This window comes from Dermochelys coriacea, chromosome 9 (assembly GCF_009764565.3).
Source record: "Dermochelys coriacea isolate rDerCor1 chromosome 9, rDerCor1.pri.v4, whole genome shotgun sequence".
In the NCBI taxonomy this organism is placed as follows: domain Eukaryota; kingdom Metazoa; phylum Chordata; order Testudines; family Dermochelyidae; genus Dermochelys; species Dermochelys coriacea.
Window position 1 is genome coordinate 34,885,084 of NC_050076.1, and position 20,976 is coordinate 34,906,059.

A 20,976-nucleotide genomic window follows, 5' to 3' on the forward strand; every position below is an offset into this window, starting at 1 on the left:
GATTTAGTAATGATTTAAGTTAAATAAACTTGAATCTGTTTGTATTGGGATATTTAAAGTTTTTAATTACTTTCAAAGTGACAGAGTTCCAGGTAGCAATAGGCACACATTGATATGGGGGGGGTGGGGTGGCGGGGACAACTAGGTCAAACACTAAATTATGCTCAACTGTTGCCTGGATTTAGGGAAATACCACTCTGACTTGTAATAATGCCTCTCTCTCTGACTACTCTGCCAAATTCAAGAAAGGGTTTAATCAGGTCTGGAAGTCTCTTCTCAGTTGCTGGTGGTCTCCATCTCTACCCTAGACTCAAAGGGAGACCATACAAGCTGAGGTTCCTCCTACCTTGCCAAGGAAGAGCAGTGAGATTTTGAAGACTTACCCAACATGGACTAGAAAAAAAAGTTGAAACCACAGAACATATGCAGCAAATGTTGGTGTCAGGAAGGAAATAGACAGGGATAAGGAAGCATAAAAGAGTAATGGGAGTCATTGGGGTTGAGGGCAGGGGATTGTGTGTGGTTGGACGGTGGATGTGCGAGTATGAGAGTGAGAAATGAAGTCAGTCAGAGAGCTGATCAGGAGGCAGGGTTCAGGGGAAGTTTGGGTTAGGAGGAGAGGTGGGATAATGAGTAAAACAGTGGACAAAAGCTTCCAATGTTTTGATCAATTTTGGATTAAGTGTAGAAATCAGAAATGTAGGATTGGGAGGGACCTCGATACATCTAGTCCAGTCCCCTGCACTAAGGCAGAGCTAAATATTATCTTGACCACCTCAGACAGGTGTTTGTCTAACCTGTTCTTCAAACCCCCAATGACAGATTCCACAGCCTCCCTAGGTAATTTATTCCAGTACTTAACTATCCTTACAATTAGGAAGTTTTTCCTAATATCCAACTTAAATCTCCCTTGCTGCAATTTGAACCAATTACTACTTCTCCTTAGCCACTGAGGACAGGAGAACAGTTATCACCCTCCTCTTTTTATAACAATCTTTTACGGTCTTCAAGTCTTCTCCAGACTAAACAAACCCAATTTAAAAAAAAAAATTCTTGTAGGTCCTAGACCTTTCATCATTTTTGTTGCTCTCCTCTTGACTTTCTCCAATTTGTCCACGTTTTTTCCTGAAGTATGGTGCCCAGAAATGGACACAATACTCCACTTGAGGTCTTATCAGTGCTTAGTAGAGTGGAAGAATTACTTCTTGTGTCTTGCTTGCAACACTCCTGCTAATACATCCCTGGATGATGGTCACTTCTTTTGCAACAGTATTACATTGTTGACTCGTCTAGTTTCTGATCCACTCTAACCCCGAGATCCTTTTTTACAGTACTTCTTCCTATGTAGTTATTTCCTACTTTGTATTTGTGAAATTGATTATTCCTTCCTAAGTATAGTACTTTGCATCTGTCCATATTGAATTTCATCCTATTTCAGACCATTTCTCCAGTTTCTCAAGATCATTTTGAATTCTGATCCTGTCCTCCAAAGCGCTTGCAAAACACTATCTAAACTTTGATAGGCGTTTCTCAGAACTTTAAGGCTGCTGGTCCTCCAGTATGGTACAGTTACTTGGCTTGGAATTCTTATTCAAGATTCTTTTACTATCCATTTTTCCTAGTTTTCAGTTTCATCATCAACAGAACATTAGGAACGTTGTATGCCATAGCTGGAATTTAATTGCACTAAAAAACTTGACTGCATTTATTCAGCTCACTTACTTTAACAAAGATTATCTTCTTTCATGGATCAGTATTTCTGTATGTTCAAAGTGTTGAGATTAAGGATCATAATGAAAAGATGAAAAGCAGTAGGCTTTTATTGAACTAATCCTATTAAGAACTGTAATAGGCACTTAGTATTTATTGAACATGTTCCTTAAATAGGAACAATTACTGATCGTCAGTGAATTTTTGGAAGCTCAAGATGGTAGAAAATTGAAGCTTGTTGATACTGTTTCACAAGATTAATTTTCTTTAGCGATAACCTGGGGAATTCTTTAAATTACCTCTTCTTGTGTGATGTGTAGCACCATCTGCCAGATCTGCAAGGAAGACAATTATTTTTAGGAGCAGATGTGTTTTTTGATTAAGCCTTGAGTCATCAAGGTCAGTATTTTTGACATATTCAGTACAGCAAAATAGAAGCAATCATTTCACATTTTGGCCCATTATTTAAAAAAGAATGTACTTTATTACTGCTAGCACTTTGATTCCTTGCAATTGCTTCCTGTGCTCTCATGGAGGTAGCTATAATTTCTGAATAGTTGACTTGCCTTCTCAGTGGAAGCATTATAGTATTTAGAACAGTATTATTCATAGTCAATAGGGCAAGGTTTTATGGCAGACAAGCACCCCCTGACAGACTCCTTGTATCTTCCAGAGAGAGAAGTACCGTATGACTTGCCTCTTCTCATCTCTAGTGTCTTCCGGTTAATTCCCTAGCTTCATTTTTAAAGGTAGCTTGCAAGGAAGGCAGTTTCACGAGCATCAAAATCAAAGGAAGGTTCTTTCAGTGGGAAAGTGGTTGACACATCCTTCTCCTCCCCCATATTCTTCCACAACAGGACCCAAGATACCTATTAGATTTTATGGTTGCACTGCAGCTTCAGTGCAGTAAGCAGTGAGCAGGAAGAGGAATTCTAACACTGCACAGTCTGGGGTGTGTCATGGTAGACCAAAAGGGCTCTAAATCCAAACGTGTAGCAGCAGCTTACTCCAGGAGGCATCAAGATACAGGTTATGCCTCAGTTTTGTCGAGGCTGTTTAGCAGACTTGCAGTTTGCTGGTAACATGGTCACCCAGCCAAAGCAAGAGAGTATTCTTTTGGAAGGAGGAGACAAGACACTGATGCCAACTTGTGATTTTTAATCACAAGTTTCATGATAATTGGCATTTTCCCCTCAACTCCAGCTTCTGGATTCTTGTAGTACCATGAGAATCTCAGCTTTCATTAAAAAAAAATTTAGCCCTCATGCTTGCAGAGAAAAAAAGCTTGGAAAATGTGACAAGTGTACCCAACTGTGTCAAAGCAGAAGGCAAATAAAATGAATCCCAAAATTGTTTTTAGAATCTCATGACTTAAGCCAAACCTATGATTTTTGAATGCTTGGGGACTGACGATGTTGCAAGTGTCCAAACAAACCTAATCTTTTTGCCCTTTTGTGGGCTCAGAATTCTTTCTTCAGCCTTCCGGCACCACCTCTCTAAATGGCTCCATAGGATGGCCCATGCCCGCTTTCAGTGTAAAATCCCCGGACTGAAATCTTAAATTGTGGGCAACTATCTGCACTAAACTCACAACCATTGTGCTCTATAGCCTACAATGCCTGCTACTCTTACTCCTTTCCTGGCTTATTCTTCACACAGACTTTTCTAGGTTCCTTCTCCAGCTTCCTCTTAACAGGGAACCACTTTTGATATTTCCACTGATCCCAGAAAGCTTCCCAGGACAGTACTGCTCCTACCAGCTAATCCCTTATGCTGAGACCTGGTTGCCTCATATTTCCCAGCAGGCTTGCTCTCGGGTACCTCCTCTTGGGTATATGAGTCCAGTGCAGGAGAGAAACCACACACAGTTCAGAGCTAGGATGTGAACCTCTTAAAAACCCAGCTCATCCTGTGACCGAGTGCAAAAGGCCCTGGTTTAAATCCTGCACAGGATGTCACTGAGGCCTTGAAAATGATGGCACCTTTAAATTAAACTCTCAAGTTCCATACTGATGAGCAGAGTATGAGCGTGGGAATGGAATAGAAGGGTCAGCTGGAGTACTTGTGACTGCTGCTGCAGTAGAACCTTTTAGAACCCTTTTGGCTCTCACTGCTGAAGAGCTGAGAAGGGCAGACAAGCTATGCAGGGCCCCCAGAAGATTTTTCCTGGAAGACTGTCCAGCTGGCTTTGCCACAGAATGAAGGTGGGAGAACTGAAGAGCCTGAGGAGGGTGTCAGCCATCTGCTTCCTGTGTTGGGATGTAAAGCTCAGAAGGGAGCCCATAAGACTAAAAGGAAAACCAAAAAAAAAAAAAGCTCAGAATTTTGAGGGATGAGGAGATCTTACAGAGGAGGTGGGATAGCCTCAATCTTGACCCCATATTGAAAGAAAGATTTGTGAACCTCAGGAAACAGAGGCTGAGTTTCAGCAAAATCTGACCTCTTTGGAATTTTACTTTGATTTCATTACTCTTTTAGGCTCTAGATCTTCTTTGACATGGGATGACCTACTTGAAGCAGCTTACTGGAAATGAACCCTCACATGTGCATGTGCTAATGTGCACCTGCTTCACGTGCACACTGCACTGAAGGTATACACATGGCTAAATGGGGACCAATACACTATAGCCAATATGGGGATATGCACTGTGTATCCAGTAGTGCATGGACAAAGTTAGTCATTGTCTTCCTTATACAAAAGGCACATCCACAAGCTTGCTGAAAACTAGGCATTAGAATCCTGAAGTTTTTGCCAAACCTTCTTTGTTGTAGCTGCCATGTTTGATCACCCTTTAAATAAGTCAATCCCCCTTTCCAGGAACTGACCAATCCAGATGAGTGATTCAGTACAGTTATTTAAACCTAGGGCCCTACCAAATTCAGGACCATGAAAAATGCGTGATGGACTGTGAAATCTGGTCTTCTGTGTACTTCTACCCTGCACTATACAGATTTCACCAGCATTTTTCAAACAGGGAGTCCCAACGCAAAAGGATCACAGTGGGGAGGAGGGTAGCAAAGTTATTGTAAGGGGATCGAGGTATTGCCACACTTACTTTTGTGCTGTTTTTAGACCTGGGTGGCCAGAGAGTGGCAGCTGCTGGGCCAGAGAGGACCCAGCTCTGCAGTCAGCAGCGCAGAAGTAAGGGTGACAATACCATACCATGCTCTCCAGGCACCCAACTCTGAAGGCAGCATCACTGCCAACAGTAGCACAGAAGTAAGGGTAGCAAGACCAGGACCCCCACTACAATAGTCTTGCAACCCCTCCCCCCACAACTGCCTTTTGGGTCAGGACTCCTAGTTACAACATCATGAAATTTCATATTTAAATAGCTGAAATTATGAAATTTTCAGAGTCATAAGATTTTTTAAATTGCAGTTGACCAAAATGGACTGTGAATTAGGTAGGGCCCTACTTACTTATGCCTAACACTTACTCCTATGTTGGTATGGCATGCAGCTCGATTTTAAAGTGTTCTGCTCCAATACCTCTGGAGACCAAGATGATAGACTTTTCAACATTTACAGCTTCATGTTCATTCTCAAATATTCCCAAGTTTACTGTCAGATGTCTTCTAAAATCACTGCTATGCTGTCCCATGTGCACAAACTAGCCAGTCTTACAAGATTCACAGCTATAAATTTCTGAGTGTCTGACATTAGAATTTAGCTCTTATCAGTCTCCAGTGACCTCACTAACAAGTGCTCCAAGTCATTGAACTTCAGTCTGTGGTGTAGCCTGTTCTGTCTGATATAATTCATAACACACAGTGTCATTCTGTTTCACTCAACACGGCTCCAGCAAGCCTTTCCATATTTGTACATGAAGATATTTTCCCTTTCACTTTAACCCTGTTTTCTTCTGGAAAATATTGGAGATCTTTTGCCTTATGTGGTTGAAAAGACTGGTGTTATGTACTATGGGACTATGACCTGATCATATATTCAAAGGGAACCGATTTGTTAGTGTGCCATAAATATAACTCCAGGACTGATTTTCCACATATACATTTTACAAATGGAGAAGTAGAACATCAAGTCCAATAAGCTCCTTTGTTTGTGGTCACCTTTATTGTTTGTTGATTTTTAGAATCCTCACATGAGTCCACCACAATGTGTCTGTAGAACATACTATAACAAAAAGAAAAGGAGTACTTGTGGCACCTTAGAGACTAACAAATTTATTAGAGCATAAGCTTTCGTGAGCTACAGCTCACTTCATCGGATGCATTACTATACAATACGATACTATAACAGATGATGATATCAGTGCATCAGCTCCCTTTAGTGTTAAACTGTACATAAGCCCCACAGTTATCTCCTCAGTTAAAAAGGGGAGCATATAGATGCTCTTGCACTCATACCTGAAATTCAGACTTTGACTTGAACCTTAGTTCTAAGTTGTGAAAATGGCACATAGCCTATAATAAGGGGCAATACAGCTGCGAACAGACTAGATAAATCCTGATCTTAATCCTCAGTTTACGAGTAGAGACCAATTTAGATGCACAAATATGCCCATATATACATGCAGAGAAAACCTGGTTTAGTAAAGTCTTTCATCCAAACTTCACCCCAAAATTCTTTACAGAACTAAAGAATAAGGTTTACAGTTAAAATTAAGAATAGAGAAATTAAAACGGCATAAAATGCACATTTTCTGTCCCTTTGAAGAAATGGTGAAAGTCATATCCACATGCATTAGGTTTGCCATCCATATGACATGAGATGTAAAATGGAAAGTCTAAATGAACACTGTAGCTGGTACAAGTGTGGCTTTAATTTTTTTGGGGGGGAGGAGGAGGGGCTGAGATGGAGATCAGAATCTCACTGATTTAACTAACACTGAGAAACCAGAGAGACTCCACTGACTTTCATGGGGATACTCAAGTTTTACAACAGTGGAAGATCAGAATCCATCCCATACTTTGTCTTGAGTTACATAGACATCCCCTATAATAATGCAATTTTTCCTTGCTAAATTCCAAGGAAGTTGACTACAGATGTTCAAATGTTTAAGGCTATTTGTCCTTTGCATAGATTAGACAGGTGAAGAAAAGGCTGAACACGGAGAATATTATATGGTGGTGTCATAAGGGAAAGAGGCATTCCAGCACACCCCAGCAGGAGAATTGTGCTCAGCACCTCTTCATGTTCTTCTCAATTTCCCAGACTATACTGGTTCAAAACGTGCATCCACTTCATGAGGTCTCATTTATTAAGTCTTGCTACAAAGTGAAACTCGCTTCATTAGTCGCCCTAGTTCACATCCACTGAGTCCATATAAAGAGTCCTGGTCAATCAACTTCCTTGTCCCTGTTCAGGATGCCACTCAGGAGCTGGGATTTACTTTAAACAGTCATTCTGTTCCCTCCACCAGCTGGGAGTGGGACTACCTGAAAGAGAAGCTGGCTGAGGCCTTACAGCTGACATAAGTTACAACCCTCAGCTCCCTCCCCAGCACTCCTCCTTGGAGCGAAGGTTGTAATTTATGCCAGCTGTAAGTCCTCAGCCAGCTTCTCTTTCAGGTAGTCCCTTCTCCCCAGTTAGTCCTCAGCGGGTTCAGCTGACAGCCTTCTCCTGCAGGTGGCTGCCCTGCTATGTGGGAGGAGGCAGCATACCCACTAATTCCCTTCTCCCAGCTCATCCACAATTGCTCCAATGAGAGGGGAAGCCTTGTCCTGTCTACTGTGGAAGGCTCCTGATCCAGTCCCTTAAAGAAACAGTAACCGACTTTCTCCCAAACACTACTTATTCCCAGGACCACTTCCTCTCCAAAAGTACCTCTTATGTGTTTGTGTATATCAAAGCCTCCCACAATCTTAAAGGGTCATGCCACGTGATGAGGGGTGGGCTTACCCCTTCACCCCACTATGCTTAAGTAGTCAGTGTTCCACATCACAGGTGTAGTGATCATGCATGTCAGGTGAACCCAACTATTTAAGGATATTTGTGCGTTTACTGCATCTGTATTAATGCACTGTACTTCTATGCAATAAATACATTTATTAAAAATTACTTTAGCCTTAAATATTCTTAATTAACTATTTTAAATTCACTGTATTAAGACAATTTTTTTATTAATTATGGATCAGCTTCTGATACCCTTACACTAACTGAATGGGTCCGGACCTCACTCAACCAATAGTCCTACTAACTGCAAGTCCCTGTTTGCAGAATAAGTTTCCTGTTCTTACTCTCACTGAATAGCAGCAGCATCTGGCCCTACACAATATCAAGTAAAACATGTAAATATTCTGAGGAAACATGAACTCTTGAACCTATGAGATAGGGCAAATCCTACGTTCGTGGCACACCATTTGATTGTGCCTTGACTTAGTTCAGAGTTTTGGATGTGTAAGGAATGGAGGATCAAGTTCTCTATTTTGAAGATTTTCTATATTTTAGTATGGGATAAGCTTTCAGCTTGCCTCTAAGGAAATTGGATGCACAGCTCTGAAAGGGTACTGAGAACTGTGCTGAATTCACTAGGCAATAACCTGAAAACATATGACACTTATAAACTTCATCTAATTAATACTGAAGTAATGATAATTTAGGGCCTAGCTCTGCAAACAAACACTTAAAACCAGATGGAATGGGACAATCTCTTCCTCTTCCAATCTGCCCTGGAGGAAAATTCCTTCCTGACCCCAAATATGGCGATCAGCTAAACCCTGAGGATATGGGAAAGATTCACCAGCCAGATACTACAGAAAATTCTTTCCTGGGTAACTCAGATCCCATTCATCTAATATTCCATCTCAGGGGATTAGGTCTATTTACCCTGAATATTTAAAGATCAATTAATTACCAAAATCACATTATCCCATTATTCCATCTCCTCCATAAACTTATTGAGTAGAATCTTAAAGCCAGATAGATCTTTTGCCCCCACTGCTTCCCTTGGAAGGCTATTCCAAAACTTCACTCCTCTGATGGTTAGAAAACTTCGTCTAATTTCAAGTCTAAACTTCCTGGTGGCCAGTTTATACCGCATTTGTTCTTGTGTCCACATTGGTGCTGAGCTTAAATAATTCCTCTCCCTCTCCTGTATTTATCCCTCTGATATATTTATAGAGAGCAATCATATCTGAAATTGGAAGCCCATTAGCAAGAATTTTTAATGAATCTGTAAACTCAGGAGTAGTACTGAATGATTGGAGAATTGCTAATATAGTTCCTATTTTTAAGAAAGGAAAAAAAAGTGATCCGGGTAACTACAGGCCAGTTAGTTTGACATCTGTAGTATGCAAGGTCCTGGAAAAAATTTTGAAGGAGAAATTAGTTAAGGACTTTGAAGTCAATGGTAAATGGGACAAAATACAACATGGTTTTACAAAAGGTAGATCGTGCCAAACCAACCTGATCTCCTTCCTTGAGAAAATAACAGATTTTTTAGATAAAGGAAATGCAGTGGATCTAATTTACCTAGATTTCAGTAAGGCATTTGATACCGTGCCACATGGGGAATTATTAGTTAAATTGGAAAAGATAGGTTCAATATGAATATCGAAAGGTGGATAAGGAATTGGTTAAAGGGGAGACTACAACGGGTCCTACTGAAAGGCGAACTGTCAGGCTGGAGGGAGGTTACCAGTGCAGTTCCTCAAGGATCGGTTTTGGGACCAATCTTTTTATTACTGATCTCAGCACAAAAAGTGGGAGTGTGCTAATAAAGTTTGCAGATGATACAAAGCTGGGAGGTATTGCCAATTCAGAGAAGGATTGGGATATTATACAGGAGGATCTGGATGACCTTGTAAACTGGAGTAATAGTAATAGGATGAAATTTAATAGTGAGAAGTGTAAGGTTATGCATTTAGGGATTAATAATAAGAATTTTAGTTATAAGCTGGGGACGCATCAATTAGAAGTAACGGAAGAGGAGAAGGACCTTGGAGTATTGGTTGATCATAGGATGACTATGAGCTGCCAATGTGATATGGCTGTGAAAAAAGCTAATGCGGTTTTGGGATGCATCAGGAGAGGTATTTCCAGTAGGGATAAGGAGGATTTAGAACCATTATACAAGGCACTGGTGAGACCTCACCTGGAATACTGTGTGCAGTTCTGGTCTCCCATGTTTAAAAAGGATGAATTCAAACTGGAGCAGATACAGAGAAGGGCTACTAGGATGATCCGAGGAATGGAAAACTTGTCTTATGAAAGGAGACTCAAGGAGGTTGGCTTGTTTTGCCTAACTAAAAGAAGGTTGAGGGGAGATATAGATTCATAGATACTAAGGTCAGAAAAAAGAAAAGGAGTACTTGTGGCACCTTAGAGACTAACAAATTTATTAGAGCATAAGCTTTCGTGAGCTACAGCTCACTTCATCGGATGCATTTAGAAGGGATCATTCTGATCATCTAGTCCGACCTCCTGCACAGCGCAGGCCACAGAATCTCACTCACCCACTCCTATGAAAACCCTCACCCATGTCTGAGCTATTGAAGTCCTTAAATCATGGTTCAAAGACTTCAAGGAGCAGAGAAGCCTCCCTCAAGTCAACCATGCCCCATGCTACAGAGGAAGGCGAAAAACCTCCAGGGCCTCTCCAATCTGCCCTGGAGGAAAATTCCTTCCCGCCCCAAATATGGCAATCAGCTAAACCCTGAGCATATGGGCAAGATTCACCAGTCAGATACTACAGAAAATTCTTTCCTGGGTAACTCAGATCCCATCCATCTAATATCCCATCTCAGGGGATTTGGCCTATTTACCCTGAATATTTAAAGATCAATTACTTACCAAACTCCCATTATCCCATCATACCATCTCCTCCATAAACTTATCGAGTAGAATCTTAAAACCAGATAGATCCAGATAGCAATTCTCCAATCATTCGGTACAACTCCTGAGTTTAAGATTCATTACAAATTCTTGCTAATGGGCTTGCAATTTCAGGTGCCAATTCCTTTAATATTCTTGGATGAAGATTATCTGGGCCCCCCGATTTAGTCCCATTAAGCTGTTTGAGTTTTGCTTCTACCTCAGATATGGTAATATCTACCTCCATATCCTCATTCCCATTTGTCATGCTACCATTATCCCTAAAATCCTCTTTAGCCTTATTAAAGACTGAGGCAAAGTATTTGTTTAGATATTGGGCCATGCCTAGATTATCTTTAACCTCCACTCCATCCTCAGTGTTTAGCGGCCCCACTTCTTCTTTCTTAGTTTTCTTATTCTTTATATGGCTATAGAACCTTTTACTATTGGTTTTAATTCCCTTTGCAATGTCCAACTCTACTTGACTTTTAGCCTGTCTCACTTTATCCCTATATGTTCTGACCTCAATAAGGTAGCTTTCCTTGCTGATTCCTCCCATCTTCCACTCCCTGTGTGCTTTCTGCTGCTTCTTAATCACCTCTCTAAGATGCTTGCTCATCCAGCTTGGTCTACAACTGCTTCCTATGAATTTTTTCCCCTTTCTTGGGATACAGGCTTCAGATAGCTTCTGCAGCTTTGATTTAAAGTAATCCCAGGCCTCCTCTACCTTTAGATCCATAAATTCTTCAGTCCAATCCACTTCCCTAACTAATTTCCTTAATTTTTGAAAGTCACCCCTTTTGAAATCAAAAACTCTAGTTGCAGATTTATTTTTGTTAATCCTTCCGTTCAGTTTGAGCTGAATTAGCTCATGATCACTTGAACCAAGATTATCCCCACAACCATTTCTTCTATGAGGTCTTCGCTAGTCACCAAAACCAAATCTAAAATGGCATCCCGTCTAGTCGGTTAACACTTAATACAGGTGTAACGTTTACTATGGTGAGTAATGTTTGCAGGAATGGGCCTTTGGTGCTGAATGATCTTTAGGAACTCTGAAATCATGCATAAAGAGAGATGCAAGCTTATTTAACTGAATTTACTTTGCTATAATTTGATTATTAATTATTTAGTTAGCAGTCTTTGTTCTACAAGAAATAATTATGCTAATCCAAAAGCAATGCTTTAGGATCGGTATCAGCTGCGCGTATAAATACTGTGATTGGAAGTCTGATTTGCATGACTTCATGAGAGGAAGGTGCAGATGTGAAGGATAAATACAATTCAGCAGCACGCCCACAACATGCAATATAGTGTGTGTGCGCGATTCTCATTGTCTTAGTCTGCAATTATAAAACTACACTGCCTGGGCTTTTGAGTTCAGACACTCCCACTGTTTTCTTTTTGCTTTAATGACTACTATTCAACTCACTTCTCAGATCCCAGGCAGGCAATAGGGAGGATGAAGTACAGTATGAATTTTCTTTTATACTAGTGTCTACCAAGCTCAATCAACGAAGCGAGGATGTCATTTACTGCTCAAGACTGCTTGCTTAAGAAAAGAATCTAGCACCACATTTTAGTATATTATTAAAGACAGGCAGACATAACTTGGTCCAGCTAAGTGCTATATTCTAGTCCTTAAAAGGCAACAGTCTGCTATTTTGTGTTCATTATAGGATAGTCCTCCAAAAATGGGGAAATTGGGGTAATCAACAGAATGGTAACATCAGCCAGGGAAAATGCAGAGAGGTTGGTGCAATTTGAGTTTAGATGCATTTCTTTAAATTGAGCTGTATTTTTGGCATCATTTCATGTATTTATGTAGATGAGTCATTGGAAGGATTTTTGTTGTTCTCTTTCTTCAGCAGCTTTGAATCCCCACTGATGTATGAAGTCTCAGAGCACCAAGTCAGCGGCACAGACAGTTCAGAAAGCAGTTTGGGGAGCTCTGTCACAGCATGTAAAAAGGTAACCTCTCTAAGCTTATTTTATTTTCCAAGGCAGATCTAGCTCTGCTTTAACTCATGCCTTAATGGGGATTATAAAAATCAATTGATACACAAAACAAAGTTAATGATCTGGAAACAATATTAAAATCTGAATGGTCTGGGTATTTTGCAGTTTTATTTGATTAGCCTATGTTTGCCAATGATTTGACACAACACGTGATAAATGTAGCAGTGATCACTTTCATAGGCAGTTTTCCCACTTTTCCCTTCTTACCAGAGCAGTAGACAGTGTGTGAACAGTCTCATGATTGTGTTATAATAGGTTGTCAGGTTCTAGGACCTTGCACAGAGGTCCAGAGCTCTTCTGCCTATTCTGGTGTCTGACTTAATTGGACTTTTAGTCCAAAATCATAAAAGTGAGTGTTATTTTGAGGCAAATGGGTCAAGGGAGACAACCCTAGGAACAGCTAAGGTCAGAGAAAAGCTTAGACTAAGGTTTATGTTTAATTAGATAAGTTAAGGGTAAGTTTTGACTAGAAGCAGTGTGTGTGTGTATATATATATATATATAAATAATTAGGAGCAGGGCAGGATAAACATTTATATGTACACTTTTTTTACTGTGACTGAGAATATACCACTAAAGAATTTCTAACCTTAGTAGCATACATTCCGTGTACTACAGGGCCAGGTTGTGGCTGTCTCTTGTGTAGGAGCAGAAAAGGGGGAGAACTAGCAGAGCCTTTGAAGAGGTGCGGGAGAGGGAGGATAACGGCTCTGCTCCCATTTTGCAACATGCAGGAGTGCTTTGGGGAGCTCTAAGAGAAATTGTGCTAAGCAGAGGCACAATATTAGAGCCAGTCCAAAAAGAGGAGTTATTTTTCCACGGGAAATTTAGCAAAAATCTCAGATTACTTTTTTTTTAAATGAACCCCCACCTCAAAAAGGTCAGTTTTCCATAACACTTTTTGTTTAAAAAAAAAAAACCTGAAATTTACTGAAAAAATTTCATTTGGCAAATTCTGTTTTGGTCAAAAAGCTCAACTAGCCCCTACCCCCAGCCAATACTTTGACTGGGGCAGTTCTAGCTCACTTCAGCTGGAGGCAGTAGCTAAAAGAAACACTTAAGAGTGAACTGAAATGTTTTGTTTATTCAGGAGTGACCTTTTTTGCTTTTAAGAAAAGAAAGCCAACAAATGAAAAAGGACACGCAACTGGAACCCGACAGGCACTCCCTGTGTTTCTCCTCATTTCAATGAAAATATTAAGAGTAAAATGTTCTGTGACATTGGTTCCTCATGATTCTTTATTTACTCCTGCCACAGGCAGTTGCTTCACATCAGCTTGTGGCAGGCTGGCAGATTTGCAAGGGGAAGTTCATGTAGCCAATTGTACCTAATACAGAAGACTTCACCTTTGGGGTGGGTCAACCTTGCACCTTCACAAACACCAGGTTAACGTTAAGAAGTTTTAAAGGACACCACACCAATAACTCACAGCTGTTCAGCTGCCTGGACCCTTACAGTTAAGATTTTAATAGTCAAGTATGACAATCAACTTCTAATACATCTATACAATCAAAATAGAGTCTGCATTTTGCCAACAACAAAACATTTTGGGCACATTTGAGGAATTGTTACAGGATGCTTTAACATTGCTTTAAGCCACACAAAACCATACAGAAAGATCAGCTCAGTCCACCACCTTCTCCTTTATATTACATTCATGAAAAATAAGTTTAATTAAGATTTATAATTGCTGTTGGATTGGCGCCACCTTGGTCTCCCATTGGCAGGGAATGATTTAAGCATTCCAGCTGATTCACTTGTCAGTTTGAAGAGCTATTTTTATCATGGACAGCTACTGTTAGGCAGCATCTCATATGCTGCCTGTTACTTCACAGACCAATCTGAATGAATGCAAGAGATATGCCCCTTGATCTCTCATCTTATTCTACATGTACCTCTTTCATATCTTTTTGAAAAGTGGTAATTAACCAAAACAAGATGATCAGGCATAAACATGCAGATGTCTTGTTTGTAGAGCAGAGCCTCAGTGTTGTATCTATTGTAGATACATTTACTGTATATTAATGTCTCAGAGCAGGAAGCTGTTAACTTCACACAAGTTCAGTGTTTTTTCCTCTGGGAAGGAGTGACTTTTCCACTCCACATTGTGCTAGAGGGTGATTTAGTTCATTGATTCACCACACTGAGTAATGCTGACAGTTAGGTCTAGATGCAAGTGGAAAAACTTTTTTTAGAACCATGAATTACTGCTGATTTCACATTTAATGCATGATGCAGATTCATCCTGAATTATTTAAAGTATGATTTCCACTGAGTACCCAATATACAACAGTGAGGTGGAAGCAGTTGCTACACAAGTATGCTGTATGAATCAAATTCTGCTTCCAGTTACACAATTACAGGTTTCAGAGTAGCAGCCCTGTTAGTCTGTATCAGTTAAAAGAAAAGGACAACTTGTGGCACCTTACAGCCTAACAAATTTATTTGAGCATAAGCTTTCGTGAGCTACAGCTCACTTCATCAGATGCATCCAATGAAGTGAGCTGTAGCTCACAAAGGCTTATGCTCAAATAAATGTTAGTCTCTAAGGTGCCACAAGTCCTCCTTTTCTGTTTACAGTTACACAATTGTAAGTCTGAAGTAACTTCATGGACCTCAGCAAAATATTAAGGATGTACATCAGAGGAACTTGAGGAAAATTTGGTTCAATACATAATAATTCTGAGTATGAAGAAGTCTACAAGATTTTAGAGAAGGGAGAACCTATTTTGAAAGGGACAGTATAGAACAGGGGTGGGCAAAATTTTTGGCCTGAGGGCCACATCAGGGAATAGAAATTGTATGGTGGGCCATGAATGCTCACAAAATTAGGGGGGTTGGTGTGCGGGCTGGGATGAGGAGTTTGGGGTATAGGACGGTGCTCTGAGCTGGCTCCGAAGGGTTTGGAGTAGGAGGGAGATTAGGACTGGGGCAGGGGTGCTGGTTTCAGCTGGGGGTGCGGGCTCTGGGGTGGGGCTGGGGATGAGAGGTTTGGGATGTAGGAGGGTGCTCTGGGCTGGGATCAAGGGATTTGGAGAGTGGGAGGGGGAATCAGGGCTGGGGAAGAGGCTCACGGGTGCTCTGAGCGGTGCTTACCTCAAGCATGGTGTGGCCCTGACCCTGCGCCCCAGCTGGAGTGCCAGAGCGGGGCCGAGCTGCATGGTCCGGCCCCTGACCCAGCTCCCCGGCTGGAGTGCCGCTGAGCCACTGGTGCAGCCCCCAACCTAGCACCCCAGCCTTAGGGCCGGGGCAGAGCCGAGCCACGTCGTGCGGCTTGCAGGCCATAGTTTGCCCACCCTGGTATAGAATGTACTGAATGACTGGTAACATTGTACATGTTCACATTACTCATTACAGGTGTGCGTTTGCTGTATTGCAACTAAATGTACTTTGGAATGGATATAATGAATTGGTGCTTCTTCACAAACATTCAAATACACTGCTGAAGCTACTAGTCTAAGAAGCAGATGTGTCCAAATTACATTTGGGAAATTAACTAGTGCCATGTAGAACTTGATCCTGCAAATTTATACACTTGTGGCTGAGATTCCTTATCCTCACAGCCACATGTTTGCAGGGAGAAGATTCTCTCTCAAAAATTAAATAAGATTCTAGGAAATCTAAGAGTATTTTGACCGTATATTATCAGCATAGAGAATTATCTTTGGACATTGACATCCTAAGCCAAACCTGCAATATTCCTTGCAAATGAAGGGAAAGTGGCCTTTCAGATACCATATGACAACCTTTAACTTCTAGTTATCAAGAAGACCAACTGTTCGTGTATTTTCTATCTCTGCATACTGCATATGTAGCTATATACTAGTTACCTTTAGTCAACATTACCCTTAGATACCACACATTGGTCCAGATTATCCCTTTCCACAGAAAAAATAATAGGAGGGGAGTTCTGAGCGAGAAGATAATATCCACCAGGGTTCTGTTGCAGAGATTCCCTCATATTGTTCATACGTGGCAAAGAGTTTGCCCCTACCCCAAAGGAGAGTCTCTAGCAACTTCCATGCTCCCCCCACAAACTGGTCTCTTCTCCTACCCCCACACCACTCAGATCCGTGGGAGGCCCAGGGCATCTGCATGGAAGCCCCCTGTGCCTCCACATCAACTCTTTGCTACTAATTTCCACAGGTTTCAGAGGGGACGATGGACCCACTCCTTACCATGGCCTGACCAGTTTCCACCCCTTTCCTCAGCATTGACTCTGGAAAAGATTCTAGAATATCTGGACTGACCGAGGGATGCCATAAAAATGGCACAGTTCCCTTCCATGTAGGACAGGGGGAATCCAGGCATGGATTTGGAGTGGAGAAACTGAGCTAGTGGTACTTCAGACCACATGGTTATTTCTTATGGAGAAACGATTAGCATTCTCACTTTTTAGTGGTAAATTCCCCCCACCACACACACTCACTCACTCTCAACTACCTATTCATTAAATGACAAAAATCACAACACAGAGGTCATGCATTGCAGTGCTGACAGACCCCGGTCATCATCTGTTGGGATCAAACCTGAGACTTCTGGAGCTTAACACATAAGCCTCTATCGCCGGAGCTAAAAAGACATCTCTTAGCTAGGCTGTATCAGGCTCAACAATCTCTAGCTGTCCTAGCTGCCATTAAAGGGGAACAGAGTGCTACAGCAAGCAGGCATGGATTACACCTAAAATAGACAGACCTTTGTACTGCTTCAGGGTGACAACAAATGGTCTGTATGCTGGCTGGATCCAAGCCATAGTAGCTATGTTGAGAGTGTGGCCAGAATGCTGCTCTACCTTAGCTGTACTCAGCTGCCAGAACAGGCCTGTGAGACCACTAATGTCAAGAATAGCTTAGAACAGCCATGAGGCTGCTCTCAACTGCACTGGGGGCTGAACTAGTCATCAGATGACTCAGGAATCCAGGAAGCAAAAAGGTAGCTTAAAGCCACCTTTGTCCCCTTCCCCAGGTGCAGTACCAAACAGTTTGGCTGTATCTGTGAATTGGAGGCATTGCATTAAGCATTATACAACAAAACAAGAGCAAACCATTGAAACCAAAGGGAACAGCAAATCATCCGATTCTTTCCTTCTTTCTTTTGTCTTAGATGAGAAGCACATATGCTAAAAATGTCATTTGTAAGGGAGGCCAGCTAGCATCATGATCCGCAGCAAGTGAGAAGCAACCTCGAGCAGTTTATCAGTATTTCACCCAAAACTTTATTCTGGTCAGCCTCTCTCCCTCATGCAATCCAAACTGCCTCATTAACAGCGGTGATCTCAGGCCTCCTTCTACAACAGGAAGGAGAGTTAATCTTTGAGACTAGTTCGAGAAGTGGGCAAAAGCACCTGCATGTTGTACCCTTCTCTGCACTTCCAAAGCCTGGGCTAAATTCTGCCCTCAGATACATGCATACAACTCTAGTGGGAGCTATGCATATCAGAGAGGAGAATCTGTCTAAGTGAGATCATCCCATTGATGCAATTTGCTCATAGCCAGCCTGAGGAGATAGAGTCCTGAGCTTGCTTCCAAACCAGCCTTCCATGTGATGGTGTCTGCTTTCTACTTGGTCATAGAGTTCACTCACCATCAGGTGCCTCCTTGTGGCTATTTCTAGGGACTCTTCATTCAGGTCAGATACCTCCCTCCTCACTCTCCAGGAGTCATGAAGTTCCCTCTAGCCAGGTCACTATAGTTTTCTCCTTCTGGGGCACCAAAATCCACTGGGTCAACTGTTTTTATGCTGTTCCAGTCTTCTACTCCCAGGCCAGGTCTAAGGGCTTACGCCACTATTCTAGGTTCCAGCTATTTCCTCAAACTCCTTCCTACATCTCTCTGGGTTTACAAGCCAAAACACTTTCCTCCTAAGGAGTAACTGTAGACTATTCTTTTCTTTGATTTCTTACCAGGCTCTGTAACCAATTACAAGTCACTTCCCCCCAAAAAGCAACTACAGATTACTGTCCTTATAGCCCTCTTCTGGGCTCAGCTTGCTGGCTTTATACAAACTCAGCCTGCCCCTGCCCAGCTGGGCTTCATTTGGCTCTCCCACAGGTGCAGCCTATCATGTTAATAACCTAATTACCTGCTCTGCCTTGTGTGGAGGGACACCCTTACACAGCCTCATCCCCAAATTCAGTCATGAAAAGAATTATAAAAACAAACAAGTTGAATATACCTGAATAGACTCCTGGAATAGACAAGTTCATTAGACACCTGAACTATCCACTCATCCTGAGCCATCCTGTCCATGCCCTCAGGCCTAACACATGTGACCTTTTCAAGCATTCATTCAGGAGCATTACCTATGATCAACATGTGCTTTCACTTAAAACAGGGTTCCCTAAAAGGGGATGGAAGAATCATGTGCTGATTCACTAGCAGAGGGTTGGGTATGAGTGGAGCTTTAGGTCCCCAGCTCACTTTTTTGGGTTACTAAATTCATAAATGTTGCCACAATCCACAACTATTTTGTCAATAAAGGTGGGAAGCCACCCTTGGGGAATTGGGGGCGGGCAAGTGGAGGAAGAGGAGGAGTATATTCTGAAGCCCTAATTAGAACCTTGTTAGAACGCAAGTCAGGGATGCACTGGCTGTTGTTAAAGAATAAGAATAGCTCTTATCAAGTGCTTTTCATCCATATATTGCTTAGGTATATACAGATGGTGCTACTGTATTATGGAAAATTGAAATAACTTGACCAAGATCACTTAGCAAGTCTGGGGCAGGGCAGGGTCAGGCCTTCTAATTCTGAGTTTCACACACTGTCCCCTAGGTTCTGAAAGAGGGGCTAAGTTATGGGGAAGAAAGATCCTAAGTGATCAAATCTGAAATAGCATTAGCCATGATTTTAAAGGAAATTCAAAAAGAAAGTATGTCAATTTACCTCTTGCAGGGATGTTTAAGCTCAAAGAGGCAATTTCAGATGCACAGGAGAATATCTCTGACAGGAGTTAGAGCTTTAGTTCCTGTAGACAAGAAGTTGTGGAAGTGGAAGAATTCTACAAGCTATTACATAAGATATATTATTTTTAATTTTTTTGTATGTTGAAGAAAGACTTAGAAAATAGGAATAGAAAGTCAGGAATGTGTATACTGCAATTAAACACTTGTGGCTGGCCTGTGTCAGCTGACTTGGGCTTGTAGGGCTCAGGCTGTGGGGCTGTAAATTTGCAGTATAGACAGTTGGGCTCATCTGGAGCTCGAGCTGACATGGGCCAGCCACGAATGTTTAATTGCAGTGTACACATACTCATTAATTGCTGTAATTTCTGATGACTCTGCAAAGGTGAATATGATTGACTTTGCCTTGGATTTTACTGAATAATTTATAGATAAAGATGGTGTCCTTTTCCCAGCTACATCTAGCTTTGAGCAGGAGCATAGCATTCCTTTGGATTACTTTGTATTGGCAATAGTCTGAGATCTAGAGTGGTGACCATTTTAAAATAAAGAGGTTCCAGGGGGAAGAAACATTCTTTCAACAGCAATAAGAGCTCTTTATTTCAAGATTTCAGCACAAATGTATCAAAAAATGACTAACACTGCAAAGGCAAGAGGAGATGTGCTTCTATGGCGTGCATGATGTTTTAGTTTATGCATCTAGTCTGAGTTAATTATGGTAGCAGGACTCTATTTTCACTGAGGCAGAAGGTATGGCATTTATCGAGTACAGAGTCAATGAACTGGTAAACAAGAATAGGCAGCATTCCCCAAGGAAGGGATTGTTTTAAAATTCAAGGCTTTGCCATTCTCCATACAAAGTCTTTGGTCACATTGGTGTATTTGTGATCACTAAACACACTTGTTTGAAGGTATTTGGCATAGATCCGTATTCCAGGGTCTGGATAGTCTTCTAGAGATTAGCACGTGGAAGGCCCCCTCCACAAACTAGATATTCCCCCTTTCTGCGTGGTAGAGAGAAGGACCAGTACTTCAAAGGTACCATTCCACTCTATCTGGCCCGACATGAATGCCCCTCCCACAGATGTCTGTAAACAAGAGGCCTTGCGGAAGGCACTATGACCTTCATGGCACTATGGTTTCTGTGTGGGGATTTAGGTGGGAGCTAATATAGGTAGGAGCTATATTAGCCGGCTGCCTAGCTCAGTATTATGATTGCTGGCTTATGGTAGTAAAGGTTACGGCCCCAGTCCCTATAGGGTAATAATAAGTAGTCTTCTAACTTCCCTCTGCAGCTTCATTGGGAACTAGCCAGTGGCAGCTTGGTTCTATGAAGGGATCCTTGCACAGTTTTCCCCTTAGCCACTCCTAATGGGTTGTCCCCTAGAAAGATGATCTGGGCTCTGAAACAGTTTGCTTTTCTCAGTAAATATTTTGATGTAGTGAATTCTCACTTCTGCCATTGAATAGCAGTTCTGGGCTCTAGGCAGATTAACATATTCCTGTTCTTTGCATCGCTTAGTCCCACCATCCTCATTCTGTTTCTAGTTATATCTTGTAATTGAACTGTGG

The 20,976-nt window shown here is 41.6% G+C and overlaps 1 protein-coding gene across 9 annotated transcripts in view; it reads left to right on the plus strand.

Moving 5' to 3' along the window:
* The window catches only part of LOC119861595 (SPHK1 interactor, AKAP domain containing), a 104,683-nt gene that overhangs the window by 17,435 nt on the left and 66,272 nt on the right, over window positions 1–20,976 (plus strand). For 6 of the 9 annotated variants that reach the window (XM_038416896.1, XM_043492405.1, XM_043492401.1 and 3 more), the window contains exon 2: window positions 12,354–12,456. In XM_038416896.1, coding sequence (XP_038272824.1) covers window positions 12,354–12,456 — 103 coding nt within the window. Of the gene's footprint in view, window positions 1–308; window positions 481–12,353; window positions 12,457–20,976 lie in introns of all 9 variants that reach the window. The other 3 variants (XM_043492402.1, XM_038416898.2, XM_043492403.1) reach the window with 2 other exon arrangements.